This window comes from Parambassis ranga, chromosome 8 (assembly GCF_900634625.1).
Source record: "Parambassis ranga chromosome 8, fParRan2.1, whole genome shotgun sequence".
NCBI lineage: Eukaryota > Metazoa > Chordata > Actinopteri > Ambassidae > Parambassis > Parambassis ranga.
The window spans coordinates 13,113,310-13,126,311 of record NC_041029.1 but is presented as its reverse complement, the minus strand read 5'-3'; the positions used below and the strand labels follow the sequence as shown (position 1 = coordinate 13,126,311).

The following is a 13,002-nucleotide window of genomic DNA, read 5'->3' as shown; positions in this document are numbered from 1 at the left end:
ATGGTGTCTCCTTCACAGTTTATTAAGTTCAGTGTGTTTAACTTTCAGGCTTATGGAAACTATTTCTGCAGATCAATAAAAATGGGCTGTATTTACTGGCCTCACCAGCAGCTGGAGCATTCTCAGCAAGAGACCTGGCTCCTCTGAGAGTTTCCCTCTAATGTTGCATACGGAGTGAAACTGAAACCGAGTTCTGAGGAGGACGCCCGCTCCCTTGGCTCTCACTTCTGGTGTGACCCGTAATCCCATCAGAGATAATGTGTCCGAGATGGGAAAATAAACAGAAGCAAAGAGTGATCCCACCTCTCAGCTCTCACCGCTGATCCTCAGAGACTCGTCGCTGACTCTCACTCCACGTGTTATTGCCCTTGTTTGCACTCATAATGAAGTGTTCAATACATGAATTTAACCAATGACACACTTGCCCTGAGCGGGAGCATATTGGATCACAGCGTTAAAGACTGGAACACAAGCAGACACATTGTGAGGAGTGTTAAACAATCAGAAAAAGAATGGAAACATTCAAAGCTTTGACTTAATGTCTACCACATTTTTCCACATGTTAGATCCATGCAGAGTATCCCGTGACAGAGCTGAGTTTGTTTTCATGTTTTGTGGCATCAGAAAAAATGTTTTGATGATGTTTTTGTGACAGCTCTGTCTCACACTGGGATTGTTTACCTGCTCAGAACTATAAATAGCAAACCCTTCAATTTTACCCCCCAAGCTCAGCTCAGATACCATCAGAGGAAAACTGAGCTGATTGTGGGTTTGTGGGTGCTGTGGTGAGGAAGTGGGCTTGTCTGAAGAAACTGGATTTAATCACTCAGAGGGGGAGGTCAAAGAAGAGGTAGAGCTGTGGGGTGATTTTTTTTTTTTTTATAAGGGGGAGACAAGAAAGCGTGTCAGGCTGAAATAAACTGAGCCAGAGAGCCACTTTTACAACTGACATTGTTTTCAAATCCACAGAGCCAAAAACATTTTCCGAGCTGGGACGGATGCCCTGCAAAGCCTGGCAGAAAGACATAGCTGACTGGAGAAGAATGGAGGGCCACAGGGACAACCCCCTCTGCCTGGTTTCTTATACTGGCCTTTCTGTGCTTACTTTTAAAAAGGAGGGACAAAGGGGCCTTGTCTGGAGGGACAAAGCTGGGACGTAACTTATGTCCTGCATGTCTCAGAATTTAAAAAAAAGAAAGTGAGACTTGTGCAAATTCTTTAGAGGAGTTAACCAGAGAGGTTGTTCCTCACCTTGACTCACCGCACATGTATCTTGCTGGTTGCTGGGAGCCATGGATTCAGGCTCCACCAGCTGCACGTCGGCACCATTTTTTTTTTTTTTTTTTTGATCAGCATCCCAGCACCAGACGGCACTCTGAGCCAAAATTTGAATAACAAGTGTTCAGGAATGGCCAACTGTTTAGTGTCCTCACAAGGTCAGAGAAGAACAATGGAGCCTGTTTGTCTGGTGAACACCAGGCTCACACTGTGTGCATTTAGGAAATAAAGTGAAATTTTTTATTATTTTTTTTAATATTTACAGATCAGAAGCAACACGAGTGTGATCTCCTCCAGGCACACACCTTTCCTCTAGCTTTTTTTTTCTTGGGTCAAACGTTTAGTTTTATTATCTCACACACACACACACACACACACACACACACACACACACACACAGCTGCAGCCACGCCCCGTACAGCATCGCCGGCTGCCATGCTGCATCCAAGGACCTCCCATGAGGCGTGGTCACAGTGGAAGCTTATATATACACCCCACTACCTCACTATTCGCTAATTTCCCATACAGCTATGCACACTAACGGACCGTGTATTTTTGTGTTATATTAACAAATAAATATACACCTATGGACTTTTCCTTACAAGTTCGTCGCGCGTCTTTATAGTTTTTAGTTGCTTATAGGTTTAATCATGTTGAAAAACAATGGAAAGAAAGCAGCCATCTGCGTAGCGTGCACGGCGTGCCTCTGCCTGCTGCTGACGCTCCTGGTCGCTGTGCAGCATCACCGGGTTCAGGTGGAGGAGCAGATGGATGATGGAGAGGACGCCGGTGCGCGCTCGCTTCTCCAAGACGCAGCGCAACTCGATGGCGCACAGGATAAGAAAGGATTCTCAGCGTACTTTACGAAGTTGGCCCGGGGAAGGAGGGATGTGGAGAAGCCTGAAGGCTCCACCGCCGGCGGCGCCGCTGCCCGTGCTAATGCTGACCCCCCACCGGCTGAGGACATCAGCGCGGATGACATCTTCATCGCTGTGAAGACCACCAAGAAGTTCCACCAGTCCAGGCTGAATCTGCTGCTGGACACGTGGATATCCAGAAACATGCAACAGGTAAGGTTTATTTTAAAATATGTGCATGAAGATATGGACACACACATCTACATCACACACACCTACATGCAGGTGGTACCTTTTGCTGGTTGTTTACAGTGTCTATTGTTCCCCTTGTCACCAGTTGACACTGAACTAGCCACACAGCCGCTGTGCTGAATTTCCTCTGCTCTGTCACTTTTTATTCTCCTCTGAGTGATGTCCCTGAGAACGGAGGGAGCAGTTTCAGGACTCCCTCCTTAAAGCCCCCCTCTTTCCCCACTCTCTATTATCCCTCCTCTTTTCGGTGTCCCTGTGAATGCCCCTGGTGCAATGGATGCTTCACAGCACCGACTCCAGTGCTGTCCCCCTTCCAGGACTAACAAAGCGTCTTTCTGATGGGGGAAGAAAAGCTTTTCCCAGCCCCTTGTCTCCCCTCTCTCCATGGGAACGTGGGAGCTGAGTCTGGGTCAGGCTCACTGGAAGGGATGGGGGGCTTCGTTAAGGGGATGCCTGGGACAAAAGGGTGCATCTATAGGCCGGTTTATGCTGGGAAGCAGCACGCTGGGTGTGAAAATTTTTCCTCGAGGGGTGTAGCGTGGGTGGGAAAAAAATCTTTACTCTTGCAAAAGTCTTTTCAATTTTCCTCGGACACAGAGTGTTTGCATCCCTTACTTGGAGAGAGGATCCTCCTGCCATAGCCACTTACAGCAGGACACAACCGTGCTTTACAACATCTGCTGATATGTGCTAATTGGTTGTAATCACTGTACTGGATGATGTTGAGTTAACAGCAGGCCTGATAGACAAGCAGCTGGTGTGTGGTTGCACACACACACACACACACACACACACAAAAGACTGACTGACTGAACACCACAATGCAAGAGGGAGTTCCTGGAGTAAGGGTGCCAGGTGGTCAGAGTGAGATGGAACAAAAGACGGCCCTAATGCCAGCCATATGATGCTCCGAGTTCCCACCATGTACATATGGCACTCAGGTTTGATTCTCACGCTCAGCTGATGAGCATCTGTGGATCAATTTTAAAGCTGCAGGAACAAAAAAAAAAAAAGTTGTGTTGATGCAAAAGCAAGTTCTTTAGTTATGCAGGTGGGTGATTATCTCTGTGATAACTGTGTTGACACAACAGTCCCGCGGTCTCTGGGTTCCCATCTTTATGTAAAGCAGCAAATAAATCCAATTTATCTCAAGTGGCACTATTGAAAGTTTAAAATTTAAATCTTAAGAGCTTCTTCTCCCTCTCCATGATTAGTAACCATGGCACGTCGTCGGAGCTGCTTTTATCACATTCCGGACAGCTGGCACTGACATCCTCATGGTGGTGTGCCATGCATTCCTCTTTTAAAAAGAGTGCCACAATTAGCCAGCTCTCTAACAATGAGAGCTTTTTAGGCTTTTAGAGAAAACACTTCGGCGCTGCAGTTGAGATAAATGGCTCCAGTGTGTGGCACAAGTGGATGGATGTCTTTAAAAAAAAAAAAAAAAAATCTGTTTAGACTAAATAAAAAAAAAGTGCTGAAAGGCTATGAGGAGGAAGGGTGGAGGATGGAAAAGAAGGGAGCCCCGTGCCCTTCCTTCCTGAGGAGATGTGGAGACAGCCAGCCAGGCACCACGTTCAGCTCAGACAGGGCCGTGCCATGCCTTCCTGTGGTCAGGAGCTGAAACCCCCCCCCCAGGCTTTTATCACCTCTTATCTCTGCTTCGCACACAGCCATCTCTTCTCTGTTTGAATTAGTATTCCGTGAAAGTAACTGTTAAGAAACAATGGCAGGAGGGGAAAAAAAGTTTTCTCTTGAGTTAACTCCTGCAGCTGTATGCAAATAGCTGGCAAACATATTCAGAATTTACCCAGTGGAGACTTTACCCAGCATGAAAACTCACAGCATTGTTCTATTCAAGGGGCTCTGCATGAGTGGGGGGGGGGGAGCAGAAGGGAGGAGGAAGGGGGCCACACACGGTTTTCGATTTACTAATCAGCAGTGAGATTCCACTCTGCCCCCCCTCCCTCCCTCTTTCTGTCAGTACCCTGGCAGCTCTGGCAGCTGTCTCAGTGATTAGGCTGTCCATTCAACAGGGCTTTAAAGCAAACAGCGCCAGCCTCTGATCCCTCCACACACCGAAGCCACCACCTCTTTTTCCTTAAACAAATACAAGGCTTGCGGCTCCGGCATCCAGCAGCATCTGCTCAGAATTTGTTCCAAAAACCGCTCAGCTTTGTGCACGCCGACGTGCGTCCTTTAAAGCCTGCTCATGCCCAACTGACAGGAACACAGCCGCCCGGCGTGTAGAGACACGTGGCGTAGGTAGAGTAGCATGATGTTGGGCAGGTGCTGCCGCACCTCAGGTGAAGTGTAAACAGACCGCTGACGGTTACAAAGCCTGAGGCCGGCTGCCCTTTCATCATCACCATTCACCAGCTTTACACCTGCTCAGTGGGAGTTATCATAAAGAGGAGAATAATCTCTTCCTGCTTTCAGTGAGTGCCTCTTTTATGACTAATTGCTACATACAACAAGCATCTGCAGGTTTGTGGGAACCGTTTGTGGGCCGCTTTTTATTCATGCAAACACTCTGAGGTTCGGGCAGCAGGTCCAGCAGTGTTGAAGGGGGCTGGATACATGAATGGGGTGTGTGTGAGAGGCGGACAGTCTGCCTCCTCCTTTGTTGTTTGTCTGGGATGCTTCGGGGAGGCTGTGGAGTTGCCATGGAGAGAGTAAAACGCAGGACAAAAGGCCTTTATTAGAGCAGGGGGGCTGTTTAACTCAGTGTGTTTTCCACTGCATAAAAGACACGTTGATTGATGCTAATCACACCGGCTGGATGTGAGGAAGAGCGACTGTGAACACTTCACATGATGGTGACCAAGCCCACTTATCTGTCATTTCCTTTTTTTTGTGTGTGTGTACAGACGTACATCTTCACAGATGGCGAGGATGATGAGCTGAAAAAGAAAATTGGTGAGTTTTATGAGGGGAATTTTTATTTTGAATGTTATTAAAAGGTCCCTTTGCCTCTGCATACAGAGCCTCCTTTGATTATGATATCTTTCACAGGGAGTCATGCTATCAACACCAACTGCTCTGCAGCTCATAGCCGACAAGCATTGTCTTGCAAGATGGCGGTGGAATATGACAAGTTCATAGAGTCGGGGAAAAAGTAAGCATCATTAAGAGCGTTGTTTTTGTCTGCATTACAAATGAGTGTCTCTGCATTTACATTTACATTTACTCTTCTTAGGTGGTTTTGTCATGTAGACGATGACAACTATGTGAACGTCCGCACCCTGGTGAAGCACCTGTCCCGGCACCCTCACACCCAGGACATGTACATCGGTAAACCCAGTCTGGACCGGCCCATAGAGGCCACAGAAAGGCTGGGGGACAACAAGATGAAACCAGTCAACTTCTGGTTTGCTACTGGAGGTGCAGGCTTCTGTGTGAGTCGGGGTCTGGCGCTGAAGATGAGCCCATGGGCCAGGTAAGATACAGACCTACAGAAACCCCCAAAATATTACCAGTTTGCTTTTCAAAATAAAAGCATAGCTCTTTATCTTTTAAACCAGTGGTGGACATTTTATGAACACGGCAGAGAAGATCCGCCTGCCGGATGACTGCACTATTGGCTACATCATTGAGTCTGTCCTTGGCGTCCCTCTGACCCGCAGCAACCTGTTCCACTCCCACCTGGAGAACCTGCAACAGGTGTCAAAATCTGAGATTCACAAGCAGGTAAGTGGATTCTTAAGATGCTTTTTGAGGTCATTGTGAGATCGGCGTTGTTGATGTTCTTTTTTCTCTGTTCTTTCAGATCACTCTCAGTTATGGGATGTTTGAAAACAAGAGCAACATCATTAATTTGAAAGGGGTTTTTACTGTGGAGGAGGATCCATCAAGGTGAGAGATGATCCGAATAATTATTAAACAAATATATTTAATGACATATTTGGGAAGTCTAAGTGCTTTTTCTTTTGTTTTCCAGGTTCAGGTCTGTGCACTGTCTCCTGTACCCAGACACCCCATGGTGCCCCCCTCAGGTTGCCTTTTAAGGGCGACCGCTCCTTTCTCATCCTCGTCCCCCGGCGAGCCTCGGTATCTGAAAGGCTCGTGGGGACCAGTGTTTTGGTATTAGACCGCGTGGCTGCTGTATTCTTGCTGCAGCCTTGCGCGGTCTTTAGTAGTTTTACTGGGCTGCTGTGCGGCCCGCCTCGGGACTATATTCCTTCCTTGTCCGAAGGGGGAAGCCTCGCTCTGTAAAAAGCTCAGGGCGGAGGACTCCTTGGCAGGAAGTTGCTTTCACCGTTTTTGCAGGCAATCAGTTGAGCTTTGTGATGTATATGTTGCTTGTAAATGTATCTGCAATTCTCATAGAATGTATTGACATATATTCAAGCCTTTGCCAGCTTTCTTTTTTTTTTTGGCTGTTAAAAATGTAAAGCGCTCAGGTCTATGTGTGTAGATCATTGAGCCTTTCATCACATATAATTGGCTTTTTATTTTGGTTTAGTTGTTACGACTCCGGACAAATGCTCTAATATGAAGATTTTAGGGTAAACAGTGTTATTTTTTGTCACAACTTGAGCTGGCATTGGCTGATTTCCAAATGTATCCATTAGTGACCTAATCTGAAGTATATCAGGACAAAGCACTTTCCCATTTTTTTTTAAATATTACTTGTCAGTGAGCTGACCTAGTTTACGTCCTTTTTAATGACATACTTCAGATTTAGCGTCCAAACTAACAACCATAATTAACCCTTTTATTAAAATCTCTGTTCATTTATACGTATTTAATAACACTCCTTGCATTAGTTACAATCAGGGAACAAAAAAAGTAATGAGTGGAAGAGATTTTCATTTAGGGTTACAATCAGCTTTTTGTTTTTCTTTTTGTATTATTATTATTATTGTTTGAAAATTGCACAGCTTTGTTTCAAATGAACTGATGTTTGCTCCTCACCTCCGAAGGCACAACAGTGTAGCACTCTGAAGAAGAGAGAGCTCCACGTAAGTGCAGTTTGAACCGGTGTGCGTGTAACCTGAGCCGCACAACAAAGACTGACGAGCCTCTCTGTTATTATCTTATTTACACATAATACAGTCTGCTCGCTGTTGAGGCCTGCGAGGGGAGAGCAGCATCCACATGGAGGTGTTCGTTCCCCTCTGTGTCATTTCTCACCCATATTGGGTCACGCTTCATAGCTTGATTACAGTATTGTGTACTGTGCCTTTGTTTAAATAAGTAGTGATTGTAATGTACATGCTTAGAATGTAACGTTCCCTTTCTGGTTTACATGCGCTTTTAATGACCTGGACATGATGATGTTGTTGTATTTTGTGCTAAATGACTGTGGTGTTTATTCTCCAGTATCTGGAGGGTTCCAACAGTTCATTCCTAATTCTGGCTTCTCAGGGATTATGAGCTGATCCTGGTATTAACTACCGTGGGACCTAAAACTTTGAATAAAAGTGCATAACCACTGAGAAACTCTACATATTTGGTCATGTTTTTATTTCCAAGTTCAAGATGATACAGTTGATGTTGAGAAATCATGTTATTATAACTTAATTTAATTCCATTAGTCAGATACCAAATCTGGAATTGTGTAAACCTTTTGTGGAAAAAACATAATAAGCAAACAACCACAAACAATAAAGTAGTCATACCTTTTGTGAAGTACCATTTTTAAGGAATAAAAGAGCTACTTTATGTAATTGTAAAGAAATGATAATCATTTAGATTACTTGACTTATTAAAGTATAATAATCATTCTATAGTGTTGATGTTACATCATGCAAAAATTCAGAAGGTTGAAGCAAGTTATCTTTACTTGTAAAGTTTTCTGCAAGACGTTTCACTGCTCATCCAAGCAGCTTCATCAGTTCTAAGTGTTTGGTGGGGAAACATGGTTTATATGTGATGGAGGACCTCAGTGGGTGGGTCTGGGTGAAACTCACAAACAGTAGTTCTAAATGTCTCCATACTTACCTGTGTTGGTTTGACTGGTGTGTCTAACGACTATGAGGCTACAGTAGGGGTATGGTGGTGGGACAGGTGGACAGCCCATTGTTCTTGCTGGACACATGTAACTAAGGAGTGAAACTTCCTGAGAATGGATGGAATCACTGCATTGTATGTGGTGGAAAGATGATGTCTGAGTCCACCACCTCTGTTAAGGGAAGGTTTTTCCAGCTTAACATAGATGTCTTCCTTGACTCCTCTTTCAAACCATCTTTCCTCTCTGTCAAAGATGTCATGAAAATATCATGAAAAATATCAATGTAAATCAGAATTATTATCCCATGAAGGTCTGGATTAGGAACCATACTCAAAATAAAAGTGGAAAATCACATTACAGGCTGATCCAACTTGAGTGGAAGTTCCTCAAGACAAGTCAAAATGAGGCTCAGTAGTGTGTGGCCTCCATGTGCCTGTAGGATCTCCCTACAACACCTGGGCATGCTCCTGATGAGGCGGCAGATGTTGTCCTGAGGAACGTGACATGATGTCCCAGATGTGCTGGATTGGATCTGGGGAATGGGCAGGCCAGTCCATAGCATCAATGCTTTCATCATGCAGGAAAGGCTGACACTTCAGCCACATGAGGCCTAGCATTGTCATGCATCATAAGGAACCCAGGGCCCACTGCACCAGCATATGGTCTCACAATGGGTCTGAGGGTCTCATCCTGGTACCTAATGGCAGTCAGGGTACCTCTGGCTAGCACATGGAGGGCTGTGCGGCCCTCCAAAGTAATGCCTCCCCACACCATTACTGACCCACCGCCAAACCTGTCATGCTGGATGATGTTGCAGGCAGCAGACGTTCTCCATATCGTCTCCACTCTGTCACGTCTGTCACATGTGCTCAGCGTGAACCTGCTCTCATCATTCACCAATGGTGAATCTGCCAATCTTGGTGTTCTCTGGCAAATGCCAGTCACTCTGCACAGTGTTGGGTTGTAAGCAGAATTGATGAACTGATGAAGCTGCTTGGAGGAGCAGCAAAACATCTTCAAGAAAACTCTACAAGTCCATATGCCTTGCTTCAACCTTCTGAATGAAAATGACCATGATGACTGAGAATCTTCATCAGCATCATGCAGAAACACAATATCCCCCCATAAACAGCTAGATGAAATAAAAGTAGGCTTTGTCTGCCAAATAGTACAGGTGCTACAAACTGCAGTTCCCTAAATGGCCACATGATTTTGGTTCCAAATATGAGTCAATCTTAATAGACCTATTAAACACTGGTGCAGTGGGCCCCGGGTTGGAGCGCCAATCCAGATAGACCCAGGTGTGCAAAACATGAGGGGGTATAGCTCAGTGGTAGAGCATTTGACTGCAGATCAAGAGGTCTCCGGTTCAAATCCGGATGCCCCCTGTGCTTCTTTATATAAGTTAACATACAGACTTATTAAAGTATCGTTCTATAGTGTTGATGTTACTATGCAAAAATTCAGAAGGCTGAAGCAAGGAAAAGCTAGAGTTTTCTGCAAGACGTTTCGCTTCTCGTCCAAGCAGCTTCATCAGTTCTAACTGTTGGAGGACCTCAGTGGGTGGGTCTGGGTGAAACTCACAAACTATAGCTTTAAATGTCTCCATACTTATATAGTCATACCTGTGTTGGATTGACTGGTGTGTCCAACCACTGGCTATTGACTATGAAGCTACAGGAGGGGTGTGGTGGTGGGACAGGTGGACAGCTTGTTGTCCTTCTTATTGTTAGTGGGTCTGGCATTTGTGGCTTAGGTGAGTGCTCAATTGGGATAGCCACAAGTTTGCTGCTCCTTTTTCTTCTCATAGCGTATGTTCCAGTGGGTGGTGGGAATCAAACAGTAAGTACGGGTCCAGCAGGTCACAGATGTGGTCTGGCATGAGGTTGGTCCTGTCCTTGAGTGTGCTGTCTTGTGTGAGGCAGGAGCACAGGAAACCCACACACAGGCACCAGTACTTACTGTTTGATTCCTTGCTTCATCCTTCTGAATGAATATGACCTGGATGACTGAGAATCTTCATCAACATCATGCAGAAACACAATATCCCTCCCCTAGTTCAACGTAAGAAGAGGAAGTAATTGTGCCGTCAGGGCAGAGAGTACTGAAATACACGTTCACTAAAGCTACCGTAAACGAAAAAGAGTTTGAATAGAAAAACAGACACACACTGGCTGAACTCTGGCAGACATTGAGCTGAAGATCCACCGCCAAAGCTTCACATGGGAGACAAATTACTTGCTGCAAACATCCTCACCACAAACCATAATCACAGCTTTGTCCTCCAGAGATGTATAGTGGGAAAAAAACTGCAGTCTTTTATGTGTCTGAAGCTCAAGTTCAAACAGAGCATCAGTGTTATGCACCCTCTCTCTGTAGACTTATAAAATGTTGACAATAAATCTGTGCAGAAGCTTCAAATCACACATGGTATCAAACAGAACAATCAAGGCGTCATTCGCTGGCAAAGGTTGGGATCCGTCCTCTGGGGCTGCACCCATGGGAAACAAAGTGCATGTGGCCCAACCTTTGTATTATTAAAGCAACAAACTGTGAATGTGCAAACTAACTGGATCAGCAGCACTTTGATTATTGTCCTGTAAAACAGAATGGATTTTTGTGTAAACAACAAATCATTAGAGTCTTGGCTGTAATCCTTTCAGACTGACTTCCAAAGACTTTGTTTACCTTCTCTTAATGGCGGATATGTGTGTTCCCATACCAGTGGAGTAACACAACACAACGCTGTTAGCATGTTAATTTACTCCCAGAACCGAGGCCAAGTCTTCAGGCTCACACAGGGAAGAGGGACAGTTTGGGACGGAGGAACAAGAAGGGTCCAAAATGTAGCTGTGACTCCCATGGTGATATATAAAACCATGGAGAGACAGTGCTGCTTTAGAGTTTGCTGTTTTTCTGCATAAATATGAGACATATTTACATCATGCAAACACACTAGTAAACCTAAATATGCATATTCCTCAGCCTGGCAGGACTGTTGCTGAAAAATGAAGTGATGGAGGAAGTGCCACAAACAAATCAAATTGTTTTCAGCTCAGAAGGTCTCTTGTAAAAATCCAGATGCCCCCTGGCTGCACGGTATGTCCTATTATACTGTAGGGCTTCTTGTTGATTAAGCTACCATGGGACCAGCTGCATATTTCAGAGGCAGTTAATATCCTCGCACTTGAAAACTGCATCAGTTTAAAAAGCAGAGCTGATGCTGTTTTGCATAATGCACCATGTGCCAACAGGTGAGACATTACACAAAACATCCAACTGCTGTATGACCACCTGCCTGTCAGTGAAGTCAGGTGAAACATGACCGGAGGCTGTTGCTGTGGTTCCATGTTTACACAACATGCAATAACTGCATTTTTGTGTGTCAGTTTGAGTCATGACTTGAGGAGAAATACAGCTCCATTTTTCTTTTCTCATCCCGAGGGAAAAGTCAAACACGGAGAGACATCTGAAGTGTTTTATGACTGCTGGGATTCTCATTCATTATTGAATTAGGATGTCTGGAGTTTGGCTTTTAATTTTTTTTTATCCCACAGCAACATCATGTGTGAATAATGCTACCAGTATAACTAAATGTGTGTTTTTTGGAAAAAGAGGTGGGGCCAAAAGATGGCACACATCAGCCTGGGAAGTTGACTATATTACCAGTAGTCAGTCAAATAGTACAGGAGGTGCTACAAACTGCAGTTCCCTAAATGGCCACATGAGGTCGGCTCTAAATATGAGTCAATCTTTATAGACCTATTAAACACTGGTGCAGTGGGCCCTGGGTTGGCACCAATAGGGATTAAATTCAGATAGCCCGAGGTGTGTGCAACATGAGGGGGTATAGCTCAGTGGCAGAGCATTTGACTGCAGATCAAGAGGTCTCCGGTTCAAATCCGGATGCCCCCTGTGCTTCCTTATTAATATACAGACATATTAAAGTATGAGAATTGTGTTGATGTTACATCATGCATGCATGATTATGATTATGAGCTGATCCTGGTGGAGACCTAAAACTTTCAATTAAAGTGCATAACCACTGACAAACTCTACATATTATGGTCATGTTTTTATTTCTAAGTTCAAGGTGATACATTTGATGTCCAGAAATCATGATATTATAACTTAAATTAATGCCAGTAGTCAGATACCAAATCTGGAGTTGTGTGTGGAAAAAACACAATAAGCACAGAACCACAAACAATAAAGTCGGCATACCTTTTGTGAAGTACCATTTTTGGATACAAGAAATGCAGAAGTTAGCATTATAGTGCTTGAGTTGGTGCTAATGGGGCGCCAATCCAGATAGACCCAGGTGTGCATAACAAGTGGGGGTATAGCTCAGTGGTAGAGCATTTGACTGCAGATCAAGAGGTCTCCGGTTCAAATCCGGATGCCCCCTGTGCTTCCTTATATAAATTAACATACCGATTTATAAGAATTGTTCTATAGTGTTAATGTTACATCATGCAGAAATTCAGAAGGCTGACGCAAGGATTCTTTACTTGTAGAGTTTTCGGCAAGGCGTTTTGCTGCTCATCCAAGCAGCTTCATTAGTTCTAACTGTTTGGTGGGGAAACATGGTTTATATGTGGTGGAGGACCTCAGTATACAAAACATAAAAATGGCAACAAAAAAAAAATGTCAAGAAAA

The 13,002-nt window shown here is 44.6% G+C and overlaps 1 protein-coding gene and 3 non-coding genes across 4 annotated transcripts; all 4 read left to right on the top strand.

Annotated features, from left to right (window-relative positions):
* The first annotated feature begins 1,808 nt into the window (after nucleotides 1–1,808).
* lfng (LFNG O-fucosylpeptide 3-beta-N-acetylglucosaminyltransferase) lies at nucleotides 1,809–7,785 on the top strand. The gene is made up of 7 exons (XM_028412915.1): nucleotides 1,809–2,348; nucleotides 5,258–5,306; nucleotides 5,403–5,505; nucleotides 5,587–5,826; nucleotides 5,912–6,077; nucleotides 6,157–6,242; nucleotides 6,328–7,785. Exons 1-7 carry the CDS (start codon nucleotides 1,929–1,931, stop codon nucleotides 6,392–6,394), a joined length of 1,131 nt encoding a protein of 376 aa, XP_028268716.1. The 5' UTR covers nucleotides 1,809–1,928; the 3' UTR covers nucleotides 6,395–7,785.
* Nucleotides 7,786–9,659: 1,874 nt separating this feature from the next.
* trnac-gca (transfer RNA cysteine (anticodon GCA)) lies at nucleotides 9,660–9,731 on the top strand. Its single transcript has one exon. It is a non-coding gene; the product is annotated as a tRNA-Cys (tRNA).
* A 2,455-nt stretch (nucleotides 9,732–12,186) lies between these two features.
* On the top strand, nucleotides 12,187–12,258 carry trnac-gca (transfer RNA cysteine (anticodon GCA)). Its single transcript has one exon. It is a non-coding gene; the product is annotated as a tRNA-Cys (tRNA).
* Nucleotides 12,259–12,679: 421 nt separating this feature from the next.
* Nucleotides 12,680–12,751, top strand: trnac-gca (transfer RNA cysteine (anticodon GCA)). Its single transcript has one exon. It is a non-coding gene; the product is annotated as a tRNA-Cys (tRNA).
* Nucleotides 12,752–13,002: the final 251 nt, after the last annotated feature.